Source organism: Neophocaena asiaeorientalis, unplaced genomic scaffold, assembly GCF_003031525.2.
Source record: "Neophocaena asiaeorientalis asiaeorientalis breed wild unplaced genomic scaffold, Neophocaena_asiaeorientalis_V1.1 scaffold40, whole genome shotgun sequence".
In the NCBI taxonomy this organism is placed as follows: domain Eukaryota; kingdom Metazoa; phylum Chordata; class Mammalia; order Artiodactyla; family Phocoenidae; genus Neophocaena; species Neophocaena asiaeorientalis.
Genome location: NW_020185335.1, coordinates 3,179,326 through 3,200,019, shown reverse-complemented (window position 1 = coordinate 3,200,019; position 20,694 = coordinate 3,179,326). Strand labels below are relative to the sequence as shown.

The 20,694-nt window shown below is 45.3% G+C and overlaps 1 protein-coding gene and 1 long non-coding RNA gene across 7 annotated transcripts in view; one reads left to right on the top strand and one right to left on the bottom strand.

Moving 5' to 3' along the window:
- Positions 1-15,127, top strand: part of PDPR (pyruvate dehydrogenase phosphatase regulatory subunit) — a 36,439-nt gene extending 21,312 nt beyond the window's left edge. For 3 of the 6 annotated variants that reach the window (XM_024735608.1, XM_024735609.1, XM_024735610.1), the window contains 6 exons: positions 93-241; positions 783-895; positions 2,274-2,368; positions 3,784-3,873; positions 9,220-9,402; positions 10,305-15,127. In XM_024735608.1, coding sequence (XP_024591376.1) covers positions 93-241; positions 783-895; positions 2,274-2,368; positions 3,784-3,873; positions 9,220-9,402; positions 10,305-10,709 — 1,035 coding nt within the window. In that variant the 3' untranslated portion in view covers positions 10,710-15,127. The remainder of the gene's footprint in view (positions 1-92; positions 242-782; positions 896-2,273; positions 2,369-3,783; positions 3,874-9,219; positions 9,403-10,304) is intronic. The other 3 variants (XR_003001910.1, XR_003001909.1, XR_003001908.1) reach the window with 3 other exon arrangements.
- Positions 14,726-20,340, bottom strand: LOC112393381 (uncharacterized). The gene is made up of 3 exons (XR_003001911.1): positions 20,180-20,340; positions 16,010-16,202; positions 14,726-14,811 (listed from the first exon to the last, which is right to left on the bottom strand). It is a non-coding gene; the product is annotated as an uncharacterized LOC112393381 (long non-coding RNA).
- Positions 20,341-20,694: the final 354 nt, after the last annotated feature.

Below are 20,694 nucleotides of genomic sequence, written 5' to 3'. Positions count from 1 at the left end.
GTTTTCTCCGCAAGTGACTTTGCCTGTCAGGCCGCATTACCGGCCAGAGGTGCTCATGTTTGTTCTCTCTGCTTCGTTCCCTAACCCTACAGTCCACCGGGGATCAGGCATTAGAAATTCTCCAATACCTCTTCTCCAATGACCTTGACGTGCCCGTGGGCCACATCGTGCATACCGGCATGCTCAACGAGGGCGGAGGGTACGAAAATGACTGCAGCATAGCACGGCTGAGCAAGCGAAGGTGAGCCGGCTGCCACTCTGCTCCCTCCGCCTAATGGCTGTGGCGGAGCCGAGCACTCAGCTCACCTCTCCAGGAAACTGTAATAACACTGAGGACAATAAAACATTTCAAAGTCATGGCCAGTTCATTAGCAGCCCAGCACACACACACACACAAAAAGCACCAGGAGGAAAAAAAAAAAAAAAAAAAAAAAAAAAAAAAAAAAAAAAAAAAAAAAAAAAAAAAAAAAAAAAAAAAAAAAAAAAAAAAGAAACCTACCAGATTATGTAAAACTTGGTGTGGAAAAATTACTCTATTGAGGAAAAATGCCTTATCTTATGTTAGTAGGTCTGTATAATTTCTTGGCACTAGCAGAAAGCCAGAATCTTCTGTTTTGTCATTATGTGGTATATCCTAGAAGTATGTGCAGTTGGCCTTCCCTGAAAGCTAAGAGATCATTCACCAGTGTTCTGTTCGTTGCTTTGAAACTAGCTGAGAACTTACTGCTTCCTGATCATTCTCCTGCTGCCTGGTTTTGATTACTTTTGGGTCTCACTTTCAGTTTCTTCATGATTTCTCCAACCGACCAACAGGTCCACTGTTGGGCCTGGCTTAAGAAATACATGCCAGAAGACAGCAACCTGATTCTGGAGGACGTCACCTGGAAATACACTGGTAAGGGGGCCCTCTGCAGTCAGCTGAGCGAGGAAAAGCCAGCTGATCGAAGTTGATCCAGATCTGTCTTCTCCATTTGCCTTCTCTATATCTGATATTCAAAAATGAGTGTCAGAATTAGAATCTTGGAAGAGGCTCCTGGTCATAGAAAATTGATCTCTAATGCTTCCCCATGTTTTTATAAGTGAAGTGTGAATGAGTTAGTGCTTCAGTTTCTTTGTGTTTTGTTTACTGCTGTGTCCCCTACAACCAGCATATCAGAGTGCAAATATTTGTTGAATGAATGAGTGACTCATTATTAAAGTATTTTTATATTTATTACCTAAGTATTATTTTCTTCAAAATTTCCCCTTAGTTTTTATTTTTTCTTTAATGAGTAAATACTTTTTAAGGATAGATAACTTAATTTCCGTATTATCTCTTCCTCAGCAGTCTTCTCAGGGAGCAACCCCTCCTCTTCTGCCACCTGATTCCAGCTTTAACCCCTCCCTACCCTCAATGGACCCCTGCCCCTCGCCTCCACCAGGCCCTCATCCTCAGTTCATCATGGTAGCAAATATGATTACTTTCTCGCTACCAGATTCGAAAACTATAGAAGCTTATTGAAGCAAGCCTATTTTCTAGTCCATTTAAGGGTATTTGATGTGTAATTAGCTTAGGTGCTGTCGTAAATGTGACGGAATCCAGGCTGGGTGGGCAGCTCTCCTCAGGGCTCTCCTGGTACTGATTTGGGTTTGGGGCTTTTTCCATCATGTAGCCACACTGGGAAGAGGAGGGGAATGGGAATTGTTTTTGTTTTGTCTTGGTTTTAAATATTTATTTATTTATTTGGCTGTGCCGGGTCTTAGTTGAGGCATGCAGGATTTTCATTGCGGCACATGGGATCTTTAGTTGCGGCATGTGGACTTCTTGGTTGCGGCATCTGGGATCTAGTTCTCTGACCAGGGATCGAACCCGGGCCCCCTGCATTGGGAGCATGGAGTCTTAGCCACTGGACTATCAGGGAAGTCCCAGGGAACAGGAATTGTGCAGGGGGTGGTTTGGCCAGCCCTGGGAGTGGGCTCCTATCCCCTGGCCTCATGATCCCAATCTAGTTGCAAAGGAGGCTGTGGAGTTTTGTCTTCCTTTGTTCAGGAAGAGGCAACACACTAGCCGGGCTGTCAGATGCCAGGAGTCAGTAGCAGCATTAAGCAGCCCTGTCAGGAGAAGTGTATTTGCCAGAATCAAGGTCCACCCTAGGATTGCCTAAGCAAATGGACATTTTCATGGTCTTGCCACCCACACCTGGCCATAGGTGAGCAAGTCCAGAGCAGACCTTTCCCATTGGTTCAGCTATTCACCTGGAGCGGCCAGACATCTCTTGTTCTTTTCCGTTTAGCCCTCAATCTGATTGGTCCTCGAGCTGTGGATGTGCTGTCTGAGTTGTCCTATGCCCCTATGACTCCAGACCATTTCCCAAGTCTGTTTTGCAAGGTGGGTACTAGTAAAGTTGTAGTTTTTAAATAAGCAGGGAATATTTCTTTTACAGAGATGGCAATTACATGTTCTCACTATGGTGTTAATACCCACAGAACGTGTTCTGACTTTCATTAAGCAAACAGAATGACTGAGTGAATCCATTTCTTTCTTTCTCAGTCTTCATGTTCCTCTTGTTTAATACGCATTGCTATCTTCGAAGACCTCGTCTCTGTGAGTGTCGGTTCTGTGTGTGTATTGACTCTGTAGAGGTGGACTAAATTTTTAAGTTAGAGTGTTATGATGCGGACGCCGAAAAATGCCAGTCAAGGTCAGGCCCCTTCTCTCCATGCAGTGCTTCCTCTTTTCCATACACAAAGTAACTTCTGTGTATGTGGCACCTTCAGGTAAGAAATGGTTTAGGTGAATCCCTAAACAACTTACTTCATTTTCTTTCTTTCTTATAAATTTTCTTTCTTATACTTGGCAACTAGAGCTGAGTGAAACAAATTGTAACTGAACAAAAGGCATGATAACACACTCTCTGGGAAGTGGTTGATTAGAGAGGTCCAGACAGACGTGTTTTGGCAGCCTGTAACAAGCAGCTTCGGGACAGTTACTGATGGGATGCTCTTTGAAGTTCAAACCGAAGTTAGGATCCACCTTTAAGTGATTTTACAGCTCTCCTTTTTCTCCATGGCACAGTTAAAGCAACAGGAAACTCTGTTAGCTGGCAGCAGACCCCGTCACAGTACATTCTTTGCTCCTTGAAGAAGTAACCACGTGCGTGCGCCTACGGCGTACTGTGCTGCTATGCCTGCTCCTCATGGAAACGGTCTGCTTTAGGGCCGTCTGGGGCTTACCACTTCCCATTGCAGGAACGGTGATTGAGTCAGGGGCCCCTTTTGGGTAACTGAGCTGCTGGAAACACGTTCTGAACATAAGAAGCCCAGTCTCTTCCCCCAGGGTAGCAGGTGAACGGTGTTCTTTGGTCATCCGGCATCATCTTCTGTGGGGCAGGTACCCAGGACTTGTCTGCCAGGTCCGCCAGAGAACACATTTGCCTGGTCTTCATTGCTCCCGGTGTCTCTGACTAAAACAAATCTTTAGCACGACTTTGCAAAAAGAAGTATTTCATGCTTTTCAAAGACTGCCTCCACTTCCCTCCACTGGCTTGGCTGGCACTCCTGAACTGGGGCTGTTCATGAGAAGAGCATTGGAAAGGCTGTGCTCTGTTCCTAATGACCCCAATGCCTGGAAACAGACTGTCTTGAGGAAGAAATTTTCATTCACATGTATCTCCATTAGGGTCCAGCACAGGGTACAGAGCTAATGAGAGGGGTTGCCTCAGGCGTTCATTCCTCTAACAAACATGGAGGGGCCCACTTCCCCTAACGAGTTTCCACGATGACCTTCTCCCTTTGTTTCCGCAGGAGATGAGTGTGGGCTACGCAAATGGGATCCGGGTGATGAGCATGACTCACACGGGAGAGCCAGGATTCATGCTTTACATTCCTATAGAGGTGAGAGCCACGAGAGGATGGGTGCTGGCAGGGTTAGAGCGCCATGTCTGACCGGGCCTTGGTCACTGAGGTAGGCTGCGTTAAAGAGATTTTAACGTTTTTAGCTAAGTTATGTACTTTTTTTGTGTAGGTAATATCTTTACATGGTCTAAAACTAAAAACCTCTAAAAAGTATTCAGTGCCACCTGACCAGTTCCCACCAGCCACCACCAGTGATATTGTTAGTTTATATCATGTCAGAGATTTTTGTGCATATGGAAGCAAGTTCAAAGACGTATTCATAACCCTCTTTTTTAGAAACACAAATGGAGGCTTACTGCTGTTCTTCATCTTGATTTTTTTTACTTAGCAATTTAGAGATTTTTCCCTGCCAGTACCTAAAGAGAAAGAGCTTCCTTTTTCTTCTTTATTTTTTAATGAAAATGATATAGTATGCCATTATATAGTTGAATCGTAATTTATATAACCAGTCTGGTACTAATAGACATTTATAGGGTTTCTAGTCCTTTGCTGTTATAAAAACTTCTGCAGTGTACAAGAGTGTCTTTTTCTTTATTGCTTGTACCAGGACACAGAATTGTCAGACTTTGGGCTGATGGGTGCAGTTCCAGGCAAGAGATCAAGCTACTTGTCAAAACCCCTCTCACACCGAGTAAAAGCCCATCTGCAGGGCGCACACAGCTCTGCCGACCTTCCTCCACACTGCTGCTCCTCATCTCACCCTATCTTCTTGCCTCTCCTTGCTGGATATGTTTCTGCCTCAGGGCCTTTCCACTTGCCCTTCCCCTTTCTTTGGCATATCCCTCCCCCCTGTAGAGCCTCCCAAGCTCACAGCGACACATGCTTCAGGTCTTATTCACACCTCACCTTTTTTTCTTTTTAATTAAAAAAAAAAACAAAACTTTTTGGCCACGCCGCATGGCCTGCGGGATCCTACCTAGATCCCCAACCAGGGATTGAACCCACGTCCCCTGCAGTGGAAGCACAGAGTCTTAACCACTGGACCACCAGGGAGGTCCCCACACCTCACCATTTTTTTTTTTCTTTTTTTAATTTATTATTTTTGGTTGCGTTGGGTCTTCATTGCTGCCCGTGGGCTTTCTCTGGTTTCGGCGAGCGGGGGCTACTCCTCATTGTGGTGCGCAGCCTTCTCATTGTGGTGGCTTCTCTTGTTGCAGAGCACAGGCTCTAGGCGTGCAGGCTTCAGTAGTTGTGGCTCACGGGTTCTAGAGTGACGGGCTCTAGACTGCAGGCTTAGTAGTTGTGGTGCACGGCCTTAGTTGCCCCACAGCATGTGGGATCTTCCTGGACCAGGGCTCGAACCCATGTCCCCTGCATTGGCAGGCGGATTCTTAACCACTGCGCCACCAGGCAAGTCCCACCTCACCTTCTTGAAGAGACCATTTAAAGTTGCAGTCTCTGGCCCCCTCCTCCCTAGCCTCCTTCCCTGTTTTATTTTTCTCAAGAGTGCTTACCACTGTCTCATAGAATATATATTTTCTTTATCTCGTTCATCACATTACCCGTTTAAATGTAGGTTTGCTAAAGGCAGGGATATTTGTTTAACTTCTATATCCCCAGCAGTTAGAGAAACACTTGGCACATAGTAAACGCTTAATAAATGCTGCATGAATGAATGTCCTGGCAGTATCTTTTGTCCATTTTTGTATTGAATTATTGGTCTTTTCCCCCAATTTCTAGGCATTCTCTGAATCAGCCAGCCAGTCCTTACTATTAAGTTGTAAAAATTTTTTCCGGTTTATCATTTGTCTTGATTTGGGGTTTTTTTTGCCACATAGAAGGGTTTTTTTAATATATGTATTTTTTGGCTGTGTTGGGTGTTGCTGGGCCGCAGGCTTTCTCTATTTGTGGTGAGCGGGGGCTACTCTTCATTGCGGTGCGCGGGCTTCTCATTGTGGTGGCTTCTCTTGTGAAGCACGGGCTCTAGGCACGTAGGCTTCAGTAATTGTGGCATGTGGGCTCAGTAGTTGTGGCTCGCGGGCTCTACAGCATAGGCTCAGTAGTTGTGGCACACAGTCTTAGTTGCTCTGTGGCATGTGGGATCTTCCCGGACCAGGGATGGAACCCATGTCCCCTGGCAGGTGAATTCTTAACCACTCTGCCACCAGGGAAGTCCCAGAAGGGTTTTCTAAATTTTACTTTTTATTATGGAAATGTTTCATACGTTGCAAAAAATTTTTTTTGTAGGTGAATTGATGAATCTTTTGTGGCTTCTAGAGTGTAATACGTAGAAGGGGCTTCTCCACTCCAGAGTTAAAAATTTTTTCCACTTCTGATGCTTTTATAGTTTGTGTTGTTGCTATTTATGGGTTTGTGTGTTTTGTTTTTTCATATTTAAATGCTCCAACCTTTTGCACTGTCTCTTGGTACTTTATGAGCTATGGATCAAACTATTTTTTCTAACGTGGATGACCAGTTGATGTGAGATTCTACCTTTACCACATACTAAGTTTCTATATATATTTAGATTTATTTCTGGACTTTTATTCTATTTGTATATCCAGTATCACATTGTTTTAATTACTGAGTCTTTATTGTATATTTTAATACTTGGTAATGCTTATCCTCCCTCATAGCTTGGAAAACTGGAAAAGACGAATTCCTGTTTCCTTATTTTCCCTTATAATCTTTTTTTTTTACATCTTTATTGGAGTATAATTGCTTTACAATGGTGTGTTAGTTTCTGCTTTATAACAAAGCGAATCAGTTATACATATACATATGTTCCCGTATCTCCTCCCTCTTGCGTCTTCCTCCCTCTCTCCCACCCTCCCTGTCCCACCCGTCTAGGTGGTCACAAAGCACCGAGCTGATCTCCTTATAAACTTTTATAATCATCTAGTTAAAACAGAAACACCCTGAGTTGTTGGATTGTTACGTTTGTAAATTAGGAAGAATTGACATTCTTATATGTGTTGAATCTTACAATCAAAATATACCTTTCTTTATGTGGGGTTTTTTTTTTTGGTGACCTTCAGAGGTATTTTGAAGTTTTCTTCATGTAGATGGTATACATTTCTTAAATTTATATGAATATTTTGGTGGTGTTGCTGTTGTGAATGGGAAGGGTGTCTTTATTCTGGTGTCTTCTGATTTATGAAAGCTTTTTTCCCTGTATATTAATGCTTTAACCTGTTTCCCTCCTAAACTATCTTACTGTTTATAGCTGTTTTTTAGTTGATTTCTGGAATTTCCAGGGTTCAGTCTTACCATACACACAAACAATAAGTTTTTGTTTCTTAACAATTTTTATTCCTGCATTTTCTTTCCCTTGTCCAGTTGTGACAAGTAGCAGTGATCTTCAGCCTCGTCATGTTCTTGACATAGTCATACTACTCATGGTGTTAGGTTTCCTTTTAATTATTAAATGAAGCACGGATTTACCAGCCCATGAAATTTTATCTGCTTTTCCACACTCAAAAGTATTATAACAATATTAAGGTGAAGGGATTATTCATGATTTGAGAAGAGTTAATATGCATGTAGCTGATATGTTTTGCCTGTACTGAAGTGCCATATGGTCATTCAGGTGTTACCACCTGCTCCTGGGTCATTAATCAGCCAAGCCCATCAGGAGGGAGAAGCCCTGTTTTCTACCCAATTTTCCTGGGCTGGTCCCATTTTTATGGTTTTCTGTGAGTCCAAGAGGTAATTTGTGCACTGCTTGGGTTCTTTTCAAGCTGGCTTTTGTCCTCAAGAAGCTTATACTTGTCTCTGAGGAGCTGCCTTCCAAAGCATGGTGGCAGATAGCAGATTGGTTTGTTCACACTCAATCCCTGGCATCTAGTGAGAAAATGAGTAAGTAGTGGGGACCCACTTTTCGCTTTGCTCTTCTCTAGCCCAAGACTACTCACCTGCTTTAAACCTTTGTCTTCTTAATTCAAGTACGGAGCATTCAGCTTGAGACACTGAACCCGCCCGAGATACAGCTCATTCTTACTCTCGTTTCCCAGCCAGTCTCCAATGGTCTCCTCCACCCGCCTTTGCTATTTGCAGTGTTTCGCTTACACACATACCACAGGCTGTGTTGTACCCAATAGCTCAGACTCCCTTTTCCACATCTAAAGTTGCCTTGATCACAGCAGTCTGCTTAGTCAATGCCTGTTCGGCTGCAGTAGTGCAGTTTATAGAGCAACATACATTGCCAGGATAAAGAATTGCGATACCAATGAAGCAGATTTTTGTTTTTGACTTTTCCCCCCCGTTTTATTGAGATATAATTTACATACATCATTGTATAAGATTAAGGTGGACAGGATAATGGATTGACTTACATAGACTGTGAAATGATTACCACAGTGTTTAGTTACTAGCATCCATCATCTCATATAGACACAATAAAAAGAAAAAAATTTTTTTTTCCTTGTGATGAGAAGAACTCTCAGGATTTACTCGTAATTTTCATGTTATCACACAGCAGTGTCACCTAGTCATCATGTTGTGCATTATATCCCTAGTACTTACCTTATAACTGGAAGTTTGTACCTTTTGACCACCTTCCTCCAATCCCCACCTGTAACCACAAATTGATCTCTTGGTCTATGAGTTTAGGTGCTATTTTGGTTTTGTTGTTTAATAGTTGTTGTTTTTTTAAGGTCCCACATATAAGTGAGATTATACAGTATCTGTCTTCCTCATTCCTCTGTCTTGTTTTCTGTTTTACAGTTTTTAAAGTAAACAGTGTCGTTTGTTGTTGGGCTTTAGACTTAACAGAGTATTTGAGTATTTGCTTTTTGTTCATTTAAGTTATGTGATACTTAAACGTGTCTGGAACCAAGAACAAAACAACATGAGAGACTGGATATTGTGGGACACGGGTAGGAGAGCTCTGATTTTTGGGGTCCTCTGTGACTCACTCTAGGTCTCTTAAGATACGCCATAATCCGTGTGACAAATCAGAGTTGTGCATGCATGTCTAGAGTTATGTGTAACACCAGTTTCACAGCATAGGCCATTGCATAAGGGAAGGACCAAGTTCAGGGAACTGGCGCAAAAAAACAAAGCCAAAGCCAGTGGAGGATGCATGGCTGTTGGAGAGGCAGTTACGAGACTGGTCGTTTACTGAGTGGTAAGAGAGCTTCTGTGAGTTATTATTTAATAAGTGCTACATATATACTGAGATCCTAGACATTTTAGAGAAGTAAAAAGATAAAGGTGCTGCTTTCGTGGAGCTTAAGCCTGGGCTGCAGCACTTTGGTTCCTGAGGATTGTAGACAACCTTCTCCCTTGTCCAGGTAACAGTGTCAGCTGGCAGGCACTGCCAGACAGATTCCATGTTTAATTCTGAAGGTCTGCTGGTTACTGACCTTTTGTCTCTCCCTCTAGTACGCCCTGCACGTATACAACGAAGTGATGAGTGTTGGACAGAAATACGGAATCCGGAATGCTGGGTATTATGCTCTTCGTAGTCTCCGAATTGAAAAGTTTTTTGCCTTCTGGGGTCAGGATTTAAACACCCTCAGCACACCCCTGGAATGCGGACGAGAGTCTCGGGTGAAGTTAGACAAGGTATTGTACCCACTCTGCCCTCAGCTTCCTGAGCAGGGAGCCTGCGTGAGGACAGGGAGAGCTGAGTGCTTTCTGAGTTGATCGTGGTAATTCATTAATATGCCCCGTGTACAACATTCAACTGCCTAATCACCATTCAAGAGGATGAAAAGGCTCTTTCCCACCTCTGAGCCCACCCAGTCCCACTGCCAGCTTGACCAGAAGCAGCAGGGTTCTGCCTCTCCTTGTAGATAGCTTCCATGCAGTGCAAACAGATGAGTAATTTCCCCTCGCCACGTTCTTAACCTTGGTGCTTGGATACTGTATACTTGGTATTGCACCCTGCCTTTTTCACTTAAAATATCTTAGCAGTCATTCCCTATCAGTATAGTAGATCTCTGATGTTCTTTTTGAGCAATTAGGTAACTATTTTTCTCTGATATAAAAGTAAAGAATACTCGATTTGGAAAATAGGGAAAAACATAAAGAATATTTTTTCAGTGACACGCATTGTTAAGAGTTTATTTTATCCTGCTCTTTTTTGGACATATGCATATGTAAATATTTATGCATAGAATACGGATATATATGCATGGACTGCTGGTTGAGATTATATAAAAACATTGTTTTTCTAAAATAATTCTAGCAAGCATTTTCAAGTGTTGATTTTTCTTCCTATTTTTGTTCTGTGTGGTCTTGTGATTGAAATGTGTTTATAAAATAGAAAGAAAAGAGAGTGATGCGTACCTGTGTTGTTACAAGAATTCTCTTCTCTGCAGGTGTCTTTCATACTGTGAATGCAGTTTTCCGCATGGGGGAAGCACACGTTCCCCAGAGCTAGCAGGGGTGTGGTGGGGAGTGGGCAGCCCACGGCAGCGACACCGGGTCCCAAGCAGTGATGCTGTCTCTGTGCTCTTTCCTAGGGGATGGATTTCATTGGGCGAGATGCCCTGCTGCAGCAGAAGCAGAACGGGGTGTACAAACGCCTCACTATGTTCATCCTGGACGACCACGACACAGACCTGGACCTCTGGCCTTGGTGGGGGGAGCCCATTTACCGAAATGGGCAGTACGTGGGCAAGACCACCAGCAGCGCATATGGTTACACCCTAGAGCGCCACGTGTGCCTGGGCTTTGTGCACAATTTTTCCGAGGACACCGGAGAAGAGCAGGTGGTGACAGCAGATTTCATCAACCGGGGAGAATATGAGATTGACATTGCAGGACACCGGTTCCAGGCCAAGGCCAAGCTCTACCCGGTCACCTCCCTCTTCACTCATAAGCGCCGAAAGGATGACGTGGAGCTCAGTGACTTGCACGGGAAGTAATGCCAGGCAGTCCCCCCACCTTCTAGTCATCTTAGGAGCTCCTCTTCCTGATCCCATCCCTCTTCTTGATTTAACCTTTGCCTCTCACCTCTTTATCTTCCTTGTCTTATCTCCTTAATTTTAAGCGTTAAAACTTTTCCTTTGCACCCTCTCTTGTCCCTCCATCTTCTCCTCCCTCCTTCTGCAGTTTCCCATCTCCTGATACTCACTCTGGGCTGGTCATCCCTCCCCCATCTCAGGTTCCTGTGGGGACAGGAAGGCAGGACAGAAGCAGACTCCACTTGTGGAAGTGGGTTACAGTGACAGCCTCACTTAATGCTGGGTCTTGAAGCAAGGGAGGCTTGTGGTGTGCAGGCCTCAGGGTAAGAGTCCCTGTCTGTGGGGCTAAGTTTTCTCGAGTAACCTGTGAATTCTGGCTAGCTGCTGTCTCTGTGATACAGCCGTGTGGAATAGCTTACGCCTTTTAGCCAGGCAGGTCCTTCTCCCATCCCTTTGTGCTGTGGGTCGGCACCCTGATACCTCTAGCAGGAGGATGACCATCTACCTCGCTGATGAGAGGCATCATGTGGGCGTTACCTGGGGTTTAGCACAGATTAGTTAACCATCCTGGGCCTCCCTACTGACCCAGTTATCAGACTGTTGGGCTAGGGCCACCTGCCTATAATTTTCTTCATCTCTTGCTAATCTCTATTATGAGGAGGGTTGTGGTTTATTTAACCGACTAAACAAATAAGCCAGAGTGTTTGAAAGGGAAAGACCATGTTGCCTTTAGTGTTGCTTTTCCTAGCTGAAAGGGTGTGACCTCAAACTAAGCTCCAGCGATGCTGAGTTTTGTATGAAACAGTGCTGCTTTTCTTTCAGCTACTCACAGTTCAGTCACCCCACCTTGATGTTCCTCTTCTCCAAGCGCATGTGACTTTCAGTTCAGCCTCATGTGTCCCTTCCACAGGAGGCCCACTGGCTCAGTGCATGCTCTCTCCCTTAGGACGGGGGAGGCAGGACAAGCATCCTGGCTGAGTAACTAAACCTTGTGGCCACACTGAGTTGAAGAGAGCTACTGGGACCCAGGGTTGCTTCCCCCGCACAAAAGACACAGATCCACACAGAGGTGACCACTTGGGTCCCTTGAGAGTTCCCAGTGTGGAGAGCGTATGTTACCTGAGCCCAAGGTCTGCTTTCCGTCTTCTCTTTCCAGACATCTCTCCACATTTTCTGGAATAGAAGGTAACGTGGGGTAAGAGCGCCCTGTGCACTTCTAAGCAGTGTCTCTATTTTGTAAGGGTGGAACTTGGATCGCACAGACTGTGGTATCCATCCCCACACTTAATTTCCCCTTGCAAACAAATGGCTGCTAGAGATTTTAATTAACCATAGCCTTTGTTATCTTGGATGCATTAGTTCTGATAGGTCTGTAAGTATATTAGAGACAATCCTTTCATTTTATTAGAGCAGCTTACAATTCTCAGGTGTCTGCCTGTTCTGGCATTCCTCTGGGATTTCTGTTTACCCACTTGATCACTGACTTTAGTGTCCACCTTCTTATGAGGTCTTCATTGATTTAATGAGGGAGTATGTGATTAGAATCTGTCGGGGGGCCTTGGTATTTTGGTGCAAACGTGAATTTAACTAGCTGAGAGATGCTGCTTCTAGGCAAAGAGATGCTGCTTCTAGGCAAAGAGGAGAGGTGCTGCCCAGCTGGAGAGCAGTGAACAGCAGCTGTGAAACTTGGGAGAGCAGGAAACTGGCACTGGACAATGCAGGTGTTACCAGCAGGGAGCCGACTGACCCAAGAAGATGGAAACAGATGTAGAACTAAAGGTATCCCATGCACACCACTGCAAAGTCGTCTTTATAAATGGAAAGTTATTTGGGATTGAATCCAAAAGAAAATCTAGATTTATGCATAAATCACATCTTGTCCATAAATAGGGGTCACACTTCTAAGACTGACAAGATGTTAAGATTCTGGGGGGAAATCACTTGTTATTGAGTACCCTGAAACTTACTATTTATCTTCCAGCACTTTACAATTCATCTTTCAAGTCTCCTTTGGTTCATTCAAATATAGCAATATGAATCTGGTAGGTTTCTTCATTTGGTCCTAAAGGGAAGGGGGTGACTCTTTCCTGCCTCAAGCATAGTTGACAATCAAAACATCTTCATTTCTGTGTCATCCGCGATGGGCACTGGGACCACATGTGTTTGCTTTCTGTGACAACTCACCTCTCCCTGGAGGTTGGAGGGATTGTTCAAGGAGTAGCTGGACTCGTTTTAGGTGGTTGGTACTTTATTCTTCTCTCTGAAATGATGTTATCACCACTTGTGCTGTCTTGGGAGAGAGGCTCCACGATCTTCTCAGCATATGCAATTGAAGAATCATTTTGAACCTAGAAACACAAAGTGTGTTGGCTTCAAACAGATAGATGGAGAATCAAGGTTGCAAGTCTCCTGTGAGCCTTCTCCTCTCTTGAGGTAAGCCCCTACCTACTTGTGCCACATGTAAATCCCATGGTCATGTGACTGACATTGAAGATTTCTTGTCTGTGATAAAAGCTCTAATTCAGAAAGTTTTTAGAGCAAAAAGGGACAGACAAGACCTACCTGCTTGGATAGCACAATGTGATGTCCTTTAACTTGTGTTTTGGTCACGTAGCACTGCATGGGCAGGACAAGCTCCAGGAGAGAAAACTGAACAGTTCCCACTACATTCTAGTGCTTTTCTGAGAAGTCCCTGTACCCCCAAATGCAAGAGATGTCATTTAGCCCAGTGATTAACCCCAGTCTCACTTTGGCCCCAAAGTTCCCATTTCTGCACCAAGTCACTTGTTTGATTCTCATCAGGAGGTGTGCTGTCCCTGGATTCTACCTCCTTGTACAGACCAAGAGTTTTAGCTGTATCTCTTCTTTCCTAGGCTGTTGTTTCCAAGAAAGTAACTCAACGTGAAAAATAACTCTTCCGCTTTCTCCTTTATCCTGCCTTTGCATGCATTTGCGACATTAACCCCTCCCCACTGCCACCATGTATGTGGCAGGAATGATAGGAGCTTCCTAAAGTGATTTTGCTTCACTGGAGGGATATGACCCCTCCGCCTTTATTTCTGCCTCTAAAACAACTGCATTGGCTGGCTTTCAGGCATTACAAGTTCCTTTTTATATCTTTGTTGCCTCTTGGCCAGTGTAGGCAGCAAGGATCTAAGTATCTTTAGTATCTAAGATATTTGGTCAACAGTGCTCAATCCTGAAGTATAACCTACTGTGTTCATTTTCTTTCTGTACACACCCCCCCATCCCTCACAAACTTTGATATAAGCAGCATTTTATCAACAGGAGGTAGAGAAGTTTCTCACGAGTAAGGAATTTTCATCTGGCACATGTCATGTGCAGGCACATGGACTCAGGAGCAGCACAGTTGAGTGGAAGAGACGGCAGATGAAATAACAGGCAGTAGCCACATCCTGCAGTGAGTCGTGAGGGAGCTAGGGAGCCACGTATCAGAGCCGCTCCCCACACCCACCGCCACTGCCCTCCACTTTAAGGTGCTCCGTTAGTTATAAGGCTCCTTCATTGTCATCATGGGGCTGGCATATGCAGTCCCTTACCATGACAAATACACTATTTTTCAAGAGGACTGAGTATTTTTGTACGTCTTTGCCTTCTCTTTTATCCATTAAACACCAGAGTTCCTTGTGTATGATTCGTGACTTCTCTGAGCAGAACCTTTGGGGAATTACACATTTCTTCATGGGCCATTTTTCTCATGATATTTAGATACACCTATTTTCATCCTTTGCAGACTTTCTGCCTTCTCATTTTTCTGTCTCTCAAGGACAGAAATTGTAAGAAGTGGAGAGGATACGGATACTTTTAGCATCTGTTTCTATGGATCTATGCCAGGATTTCCTTTGCACACCAAGAACTGGAGCTTGGGGCACTTCTTTCCTCCAAGCCAGGTTCTAGTGCCTTACACTCCAGAGTGTCACATGGTGGGTGGAGACGAAAAAAAGTACCTTCAACAGATGGGTGTAGGGTCGAAAGCTTCTGCAGCTCGTTTCAGTGAAGGGTCTTCCAGCAGCACAGCTAACACTTTACTCTCTGGTCAACTCTTGGGATGTAAGAAAATGCCATTGTAATTACTGTAAAGACTACAACTCGTTCTTCGCATTTGTAAACGTGCAGTTCAACTCAGCCCTTTTCTATCCCATGTGTAGCATCAGCATGTGGTCCTGAAGACGTGCGAGGCACTTAGTAAATGGGATGTTTCTCACGAGCCCTGGTGATGACAGGCGCACAGGTGACCGAGCATTGCTGCCCTCTGCGAATGCGGTATTAACATTGTACACTGTATTTCTATCAAGTCAGATTTCAATTTTATTTTACGTCACTAAGTTTGTAAATGAATAAACGGACATTTTCACTACTCTTGCTGTGTCTGCCTGAGAAATGTCCTGCATCTGTGGTAACCAGATATGTTTTTGCCATCACTAAGAATAAACGTTGTACATAAAACCATTTGTACCTGTTCCCAAAGTGTACAAGAGAATTTGAAAACAGGTAAATAAGATCCCTTCCCTCCAAGCAATGGGGGGCATGGCTGTGGGGGAAAAGCCCCTTTCCTCCTCCTGAAGTCCCTATCACTGTCACTGGACTTGACATCCTGCCTTACACTTGACTTAGTAAGAACCTGGTACTTGACTCATCACTCAAGTATTGGGTTGGCCAAAAAGTTCATTCGGGTCTTTCTGTAAGATGTTATGTAACATGAGCCCATGTCTGTGTGGAAAACGAGCTGTGTGTGTATTTTTGCTTACAGCAGTAGAAGAGAAAAACAGAGAAGCAGCCAGTGATCCTTTACTATACTTAGCTTCCATCCAGAAATTTAGTCACTGGACTTCTATTCTCTTTACCCAACTGTTCTGTGAGTCACCACATCTGGGAATCCACAGGTAGGCTAACATGTCTAACAAAAATTTCATCATCGTATCGTCCAAACCTGCTCTTTCTATTTCCAGTTTCATGAATGAGCAACATTTGTTACGACTGAAGTAGTACAGAAGAACATCCCACTGGCTCCAAGGCTAACTCCAAAAGAGGAGTTCCAAAAACATTCTGTACAATGACATGTCTGGAACACGGGGAGAGCCTCCCATGGCAAATACTTTCAAGGGGACAACTCTCTCATGACATGTGTCTTCCTCTTATTATCAACATACTGGATTAGGTATATCACAAACCCTATGAACAAGAAGTAATTCCAGAAAGGAAGAAGCCTCGCAAGCCGAACCTGAGTGCGAAAGACTTACCTTCCAGCTCCTCCACCAAACGAAAGGCCAGCAGAGTTCATTCCCGCCAGGACGAAGTAGCCCCGCACTGAAGGGGACTCGCCCATGATGCACCTCATGTCCGGGGTGAAGGTCTCGGGGCAATTCACCAACTTCATGATCTCCATAGTCTCCAGTTCTGGCATCCTACGCAGCAGGGAACTCAACAGGGGCTCTGAGCAACGAAAACAGACCCAAAAAAATGTCTTGTGGAGGTTTTCTAAGATGAGCCAACTGGGCCATCTATCAGAAGCAGAAGCCTTGGGGAAGTATGGGACATTCCTACAGAGTTCTTGGCATAAAGACGGAGAAAAAAGACACTCTTTAGGAAGGAAAGGAGCTCTGGAAAAGCAAATTAAAAAAGTGATCAGTGGTAGTAAAAGAGCTCTTAAATGGCCCCCAAAGAGATTTGCAGCAATTTCAACTTAGGAAATCCTTGCCATTTACTGCATAAGACACAGTCTCAGCTTGTTTTAAAATAAGGCCAACATCAGGGAATAATCCAGTGGAACAGTGGCAATAGATGAAGCCAGACTGAAGCTGGCTGGTGGGTACATGGGTTCTTTATACATTCTCTCCACTTTTAAAAGATTGAAATTTCCCAGAAATTAACTCCAAGTAGAAAGAGGAAAACTCTTCATTATAGACCCTTTCATATATTTTGAATTTGGAATGTGACTGTCTTAACTATTCAATAAATAAAATTATGTTAAAATTGAATAAAAGACTGTATTAACACAATTCTGCTTTCTAAAAAATGTCTTCAGGACTTCCCTGGTGGCGCAGTGGTTAAGAATCTGCCTACCAATGCAGGGGACACGGGTTTGAGCCCTGGTCTGGGAAGATCCATATGCCGCAGAGCAATTAAGCCCCTGCACCACAACTACTGAGCCCGCCTGCCACAACTACTGAAGCCTGTGCACCTAAGAGCCCGTGCTCCGCAACGAGAGAAGCCATTGCAATGAGAAGCCCGCGCACCACAACAGAGTAGCTAGCCCCTGCTCGCCGCAACTTAGAGAAAGCCCGTGTGCAGCAACGAAGACCCAATGCAGCCAAAAATAAACAAAAAAAAACTCCTTAAAAAATAAACAAGTAAAACAATAAAAGGACCTGTGGGAGACCTTTTCTTACTACTGACATTCTACTGGATGAAGAAGTGAACCAGGCCCTGAGACACATTATTAATCTAGGACAAGTTCAAAAGACAATCCTGAACTATACCCACAAGGCACTGCAAGCTCCCACTAAAAATACAGAGGAAGGAGCTGTTCCTTCACAGATCCCAGGGACCAAGTTCTTCTTAAAACCTGGAAAGGGGTCCCCCGAAGACCAACTATTGCCAAAATGGAAGGGCCCCTATAAAGTAATCTGAACCACTCCCACTGCTGTCAAAGTGCAAGGGATATCTAGTTGGGTACATGTTTCCAGACTAAAGCTTTTACCTCCAGAAACCCCGCAGGTTACAACAGAAGAGCAATACACCTGTAAGCCAGTGGAAGGTCTGAGATACCTATTCAAAAGACAGGCACCATCGACAGATAAGTAAAATGATGTAGTGGGTTGGACTCCTGTTTGCCATTCTTGCTACTGTACTCAGCGGATCATACGTGAACATCTTGTTAGAAATGTAGAGCTTTATATGCTTAATCATCAACATAATAGTCTGCTGTCCCCTGTTTAAGTACTAACAACAGTTATGTCCTCCAAGGGCTATCCGGTCTTAACAACTGTGAGACAGACATTCAGGTCTGCACCCCTGGAAGGGTTTGTTTTCCTCTGCGGACACCCAAACCATCATATGTTACGGAATTATCGACAGACCCTGTCTTTTCCAACCAAGCCATAGCATATAAATGCACTGACAATGTTCACTTCATAGGAGAGTGTGCTATAAGGACTACAGGGTTAAGAGGGATTTTTATCTGTAACAGAACCAGTCAGGCTCACCACCAAACCCAGAAAGCAGTAGGAATGATCTTTTTTCTCTATATATGTTTGTTTATTTGGCTACGTGGAGTCTTAGTTGTGGTACACAGGATCTTTAGTTGCGAAACGCAGGATCTTTTAGTTGCAGCATGCATGTGGGATCTAGTTCCCTGACCAGGGATCGAACCCAGGCCCCCTGCATTGGAAGCACAGAGTCTTAACCACTGGACCACCAGGGAAGTCCCCTAGGAATGATCTTTGCAAGGGCAGAGCTGGCCACAGGACTGGCAGCTCCATGGGGAGGCTTTACCTATCATGAAGCAACACTGAGATCAGACAGCTTGGTTATATGATGGAACAGACAAGACAAGCCTTAATGGGACTTAAGACCTCTCGTTTCTTTGGCGAATTTAGTTCTTGACAGTCATCTAGCTCTTGATAACCTTCTGGAAGAACAAGGTGGAGTCTGTGCGATAATACTTCCTACTGCACCTGAATTAGTGTGATACGACAGGTGGAAGTTAACATTAAGGAAATATATGCCCAGGCAGACTGGCTTCATAATTTTAGAAGCAGCAATATCGCCTCCACTGCCTGGTCAACAGTTAAGGAAGCCCTCCTAAAGTTACCCTGGTTCCTTCCCTTTCTAGGCCCTTTAGTGGCTACTGGTGTTCTTCTCCTTTTTGGCCCTTGTTTGTTTAGCCTTCTGGGCAAGTTTGTGTTTTCTAGGCTCTAAGAGTTTCAAGTAAGACTCATGATGGCTCAAGGAATTCAACCCGTTCCAGCAGAGGGTGGCCCAGGTCCCTACAGGTCCTTGGAACAGTCAGAGAGGGACTTCTACACCTCTAGGGTAAACTAGGGTCTGCAGCCCCTGTCTGGCAGGAAGAAGTTCCAGAAGATGAGACACTTGGCCCTTTACCCCTTAAGAATAAAAGGTGTAGAATCCCTCAGGGGATAATGAGACAGACTAGGACCTGGGACCCTTTGCTGCAGTGCTTACACCTGAACAAATGAAATACAAACAAAATACAAAGAAACTATAAGGGACTAAAAATAACTATATACATGCATGCACAGCTGGGGGAAATTATAGACAAGATACAAAAAGACCAAAAAAAAAGCCAACTGCCACTTCTGAAGAGCTGGGAGCAAAAGCAGGGGTCAGGAGCAAAAGCAGGGTCCTGTGCATGCCCCCTGCACTCACCACCACCAGAGTGGGGGGGCAGACCACCCAAGCCACCCCTCTGGCCTGACTCCTGGACCCGCCCCTGCCCTCACTGCACATAAGGAACCAGCTCGCTGCCGGCCTCGGAGCAATCAAGGGAAACTGTTACTTGTTTTCACTCCCGCCTGCTGCAGCAGGAGCCCAATAAAGCCCTGCCTGAACTTTCTGTCTGGCCTCTTATCAATTTCTATTGATTAAGGAGGCCAAGATCCCTGGTTGGTAACACTTCACTAATGTTATCTCCACCCTCTGTCTTAATGGAAATGCACCTCTCCTGAGGGAACTGTCGCTGTCACACAGCCAGCCCTGTTCCACGGGAACTGTCACTGTCACACAGCCAGCCCTGTTCCACTGACCTCACCATCAACAGGCACAGTCGGCATCCTCCTTGCTTGTGAACCATTACCACTCAGTCACACTTGGGAAAGACCCTGTTCCTTCGTGCCTTATCTCCATCTCCACTACCCTGAACTGAGCACAGCCCGCCATCCTCTCTGTTTACTGCAGAAGGTTCCCAACTGGGCTTCCCGCCTCTAATCTGCACACCATTCTCCCCACGCCCCACAGCCTTCACATAGAGGCCTGAGCACATCTCTGAAATGAAGATTCTAGGGACCTCCCTGGTGGCGCAGTGGATAAGACTCCACGCTTCCACTACAGGGGGCGCAGGTTCGATCCCTGGTCAGGGAACTAAGATCCCACATGCCGAGGACGCATCCAAAAAAAAAACACCAAAAAACAAACAAAAAAACAGGATAGGAAACAATGGCATCAGAGTCTATTCCAGTAGGTTTGGCAGCGATAGCAAAGGAGTGAGATCAGAGGAGATAAAGCCTGTAGAGAAGAAACGGAGGATGTCAAAGACAACAAAGTAAAACACACACCTGGCTGAAGTAGCCCCCTGACCGAGACCACAGCGGAAAGCGGGGGCGCTGGGGGTCCCGGGCCTCCACGGTCCGCGCGGACGGGGACGCCAGAGCGGCTCCGCAGCTTCTCCTTACCTCACGGGCGCCCTCGGGCTCCGCGGTCAGCAACACCCCGCCTGAAGCGGGGCAGCAGCCACAACCGTTGCCGGGGTTCCCGGGGGCCGGAAGGTGGGACAGGGACAGAGACAGGGAAGGGGTCGGGACAGGAGGGAGGAAAAAGTTCCCGTGACGCGAGAAGCCAGCTAGGGTTTGCCGGCTCTAGTCCTCCTTCCACCCGACGTGCGCCGTGACGTCAGGGTGGGGCTCCGCCCCTGACACGTGGGGCCTGTTTGGGTCTCGCGAGGCCCCGCCCCTGGGTGTGTGTAGCGCGGAACCGCCTCTGCCAAGATGGCGGCGAGCTGCAGGCCTGGTGTTTGAGGGCCGCTTTAGGACTCTAGCCTCGGGCCCTGTTAAATTGTCCAGGTGCAGCCGGGATCGCCATGATGGCGGCAGCCCCGCTGCAGTGTGGGGAGGGCGGGGGTTCTCTCTTCCTTCTATGCGAGTCCCCAGGCCTGTCCACCGCCCAAAGACACTAGTCAGGGAGTAAAGAA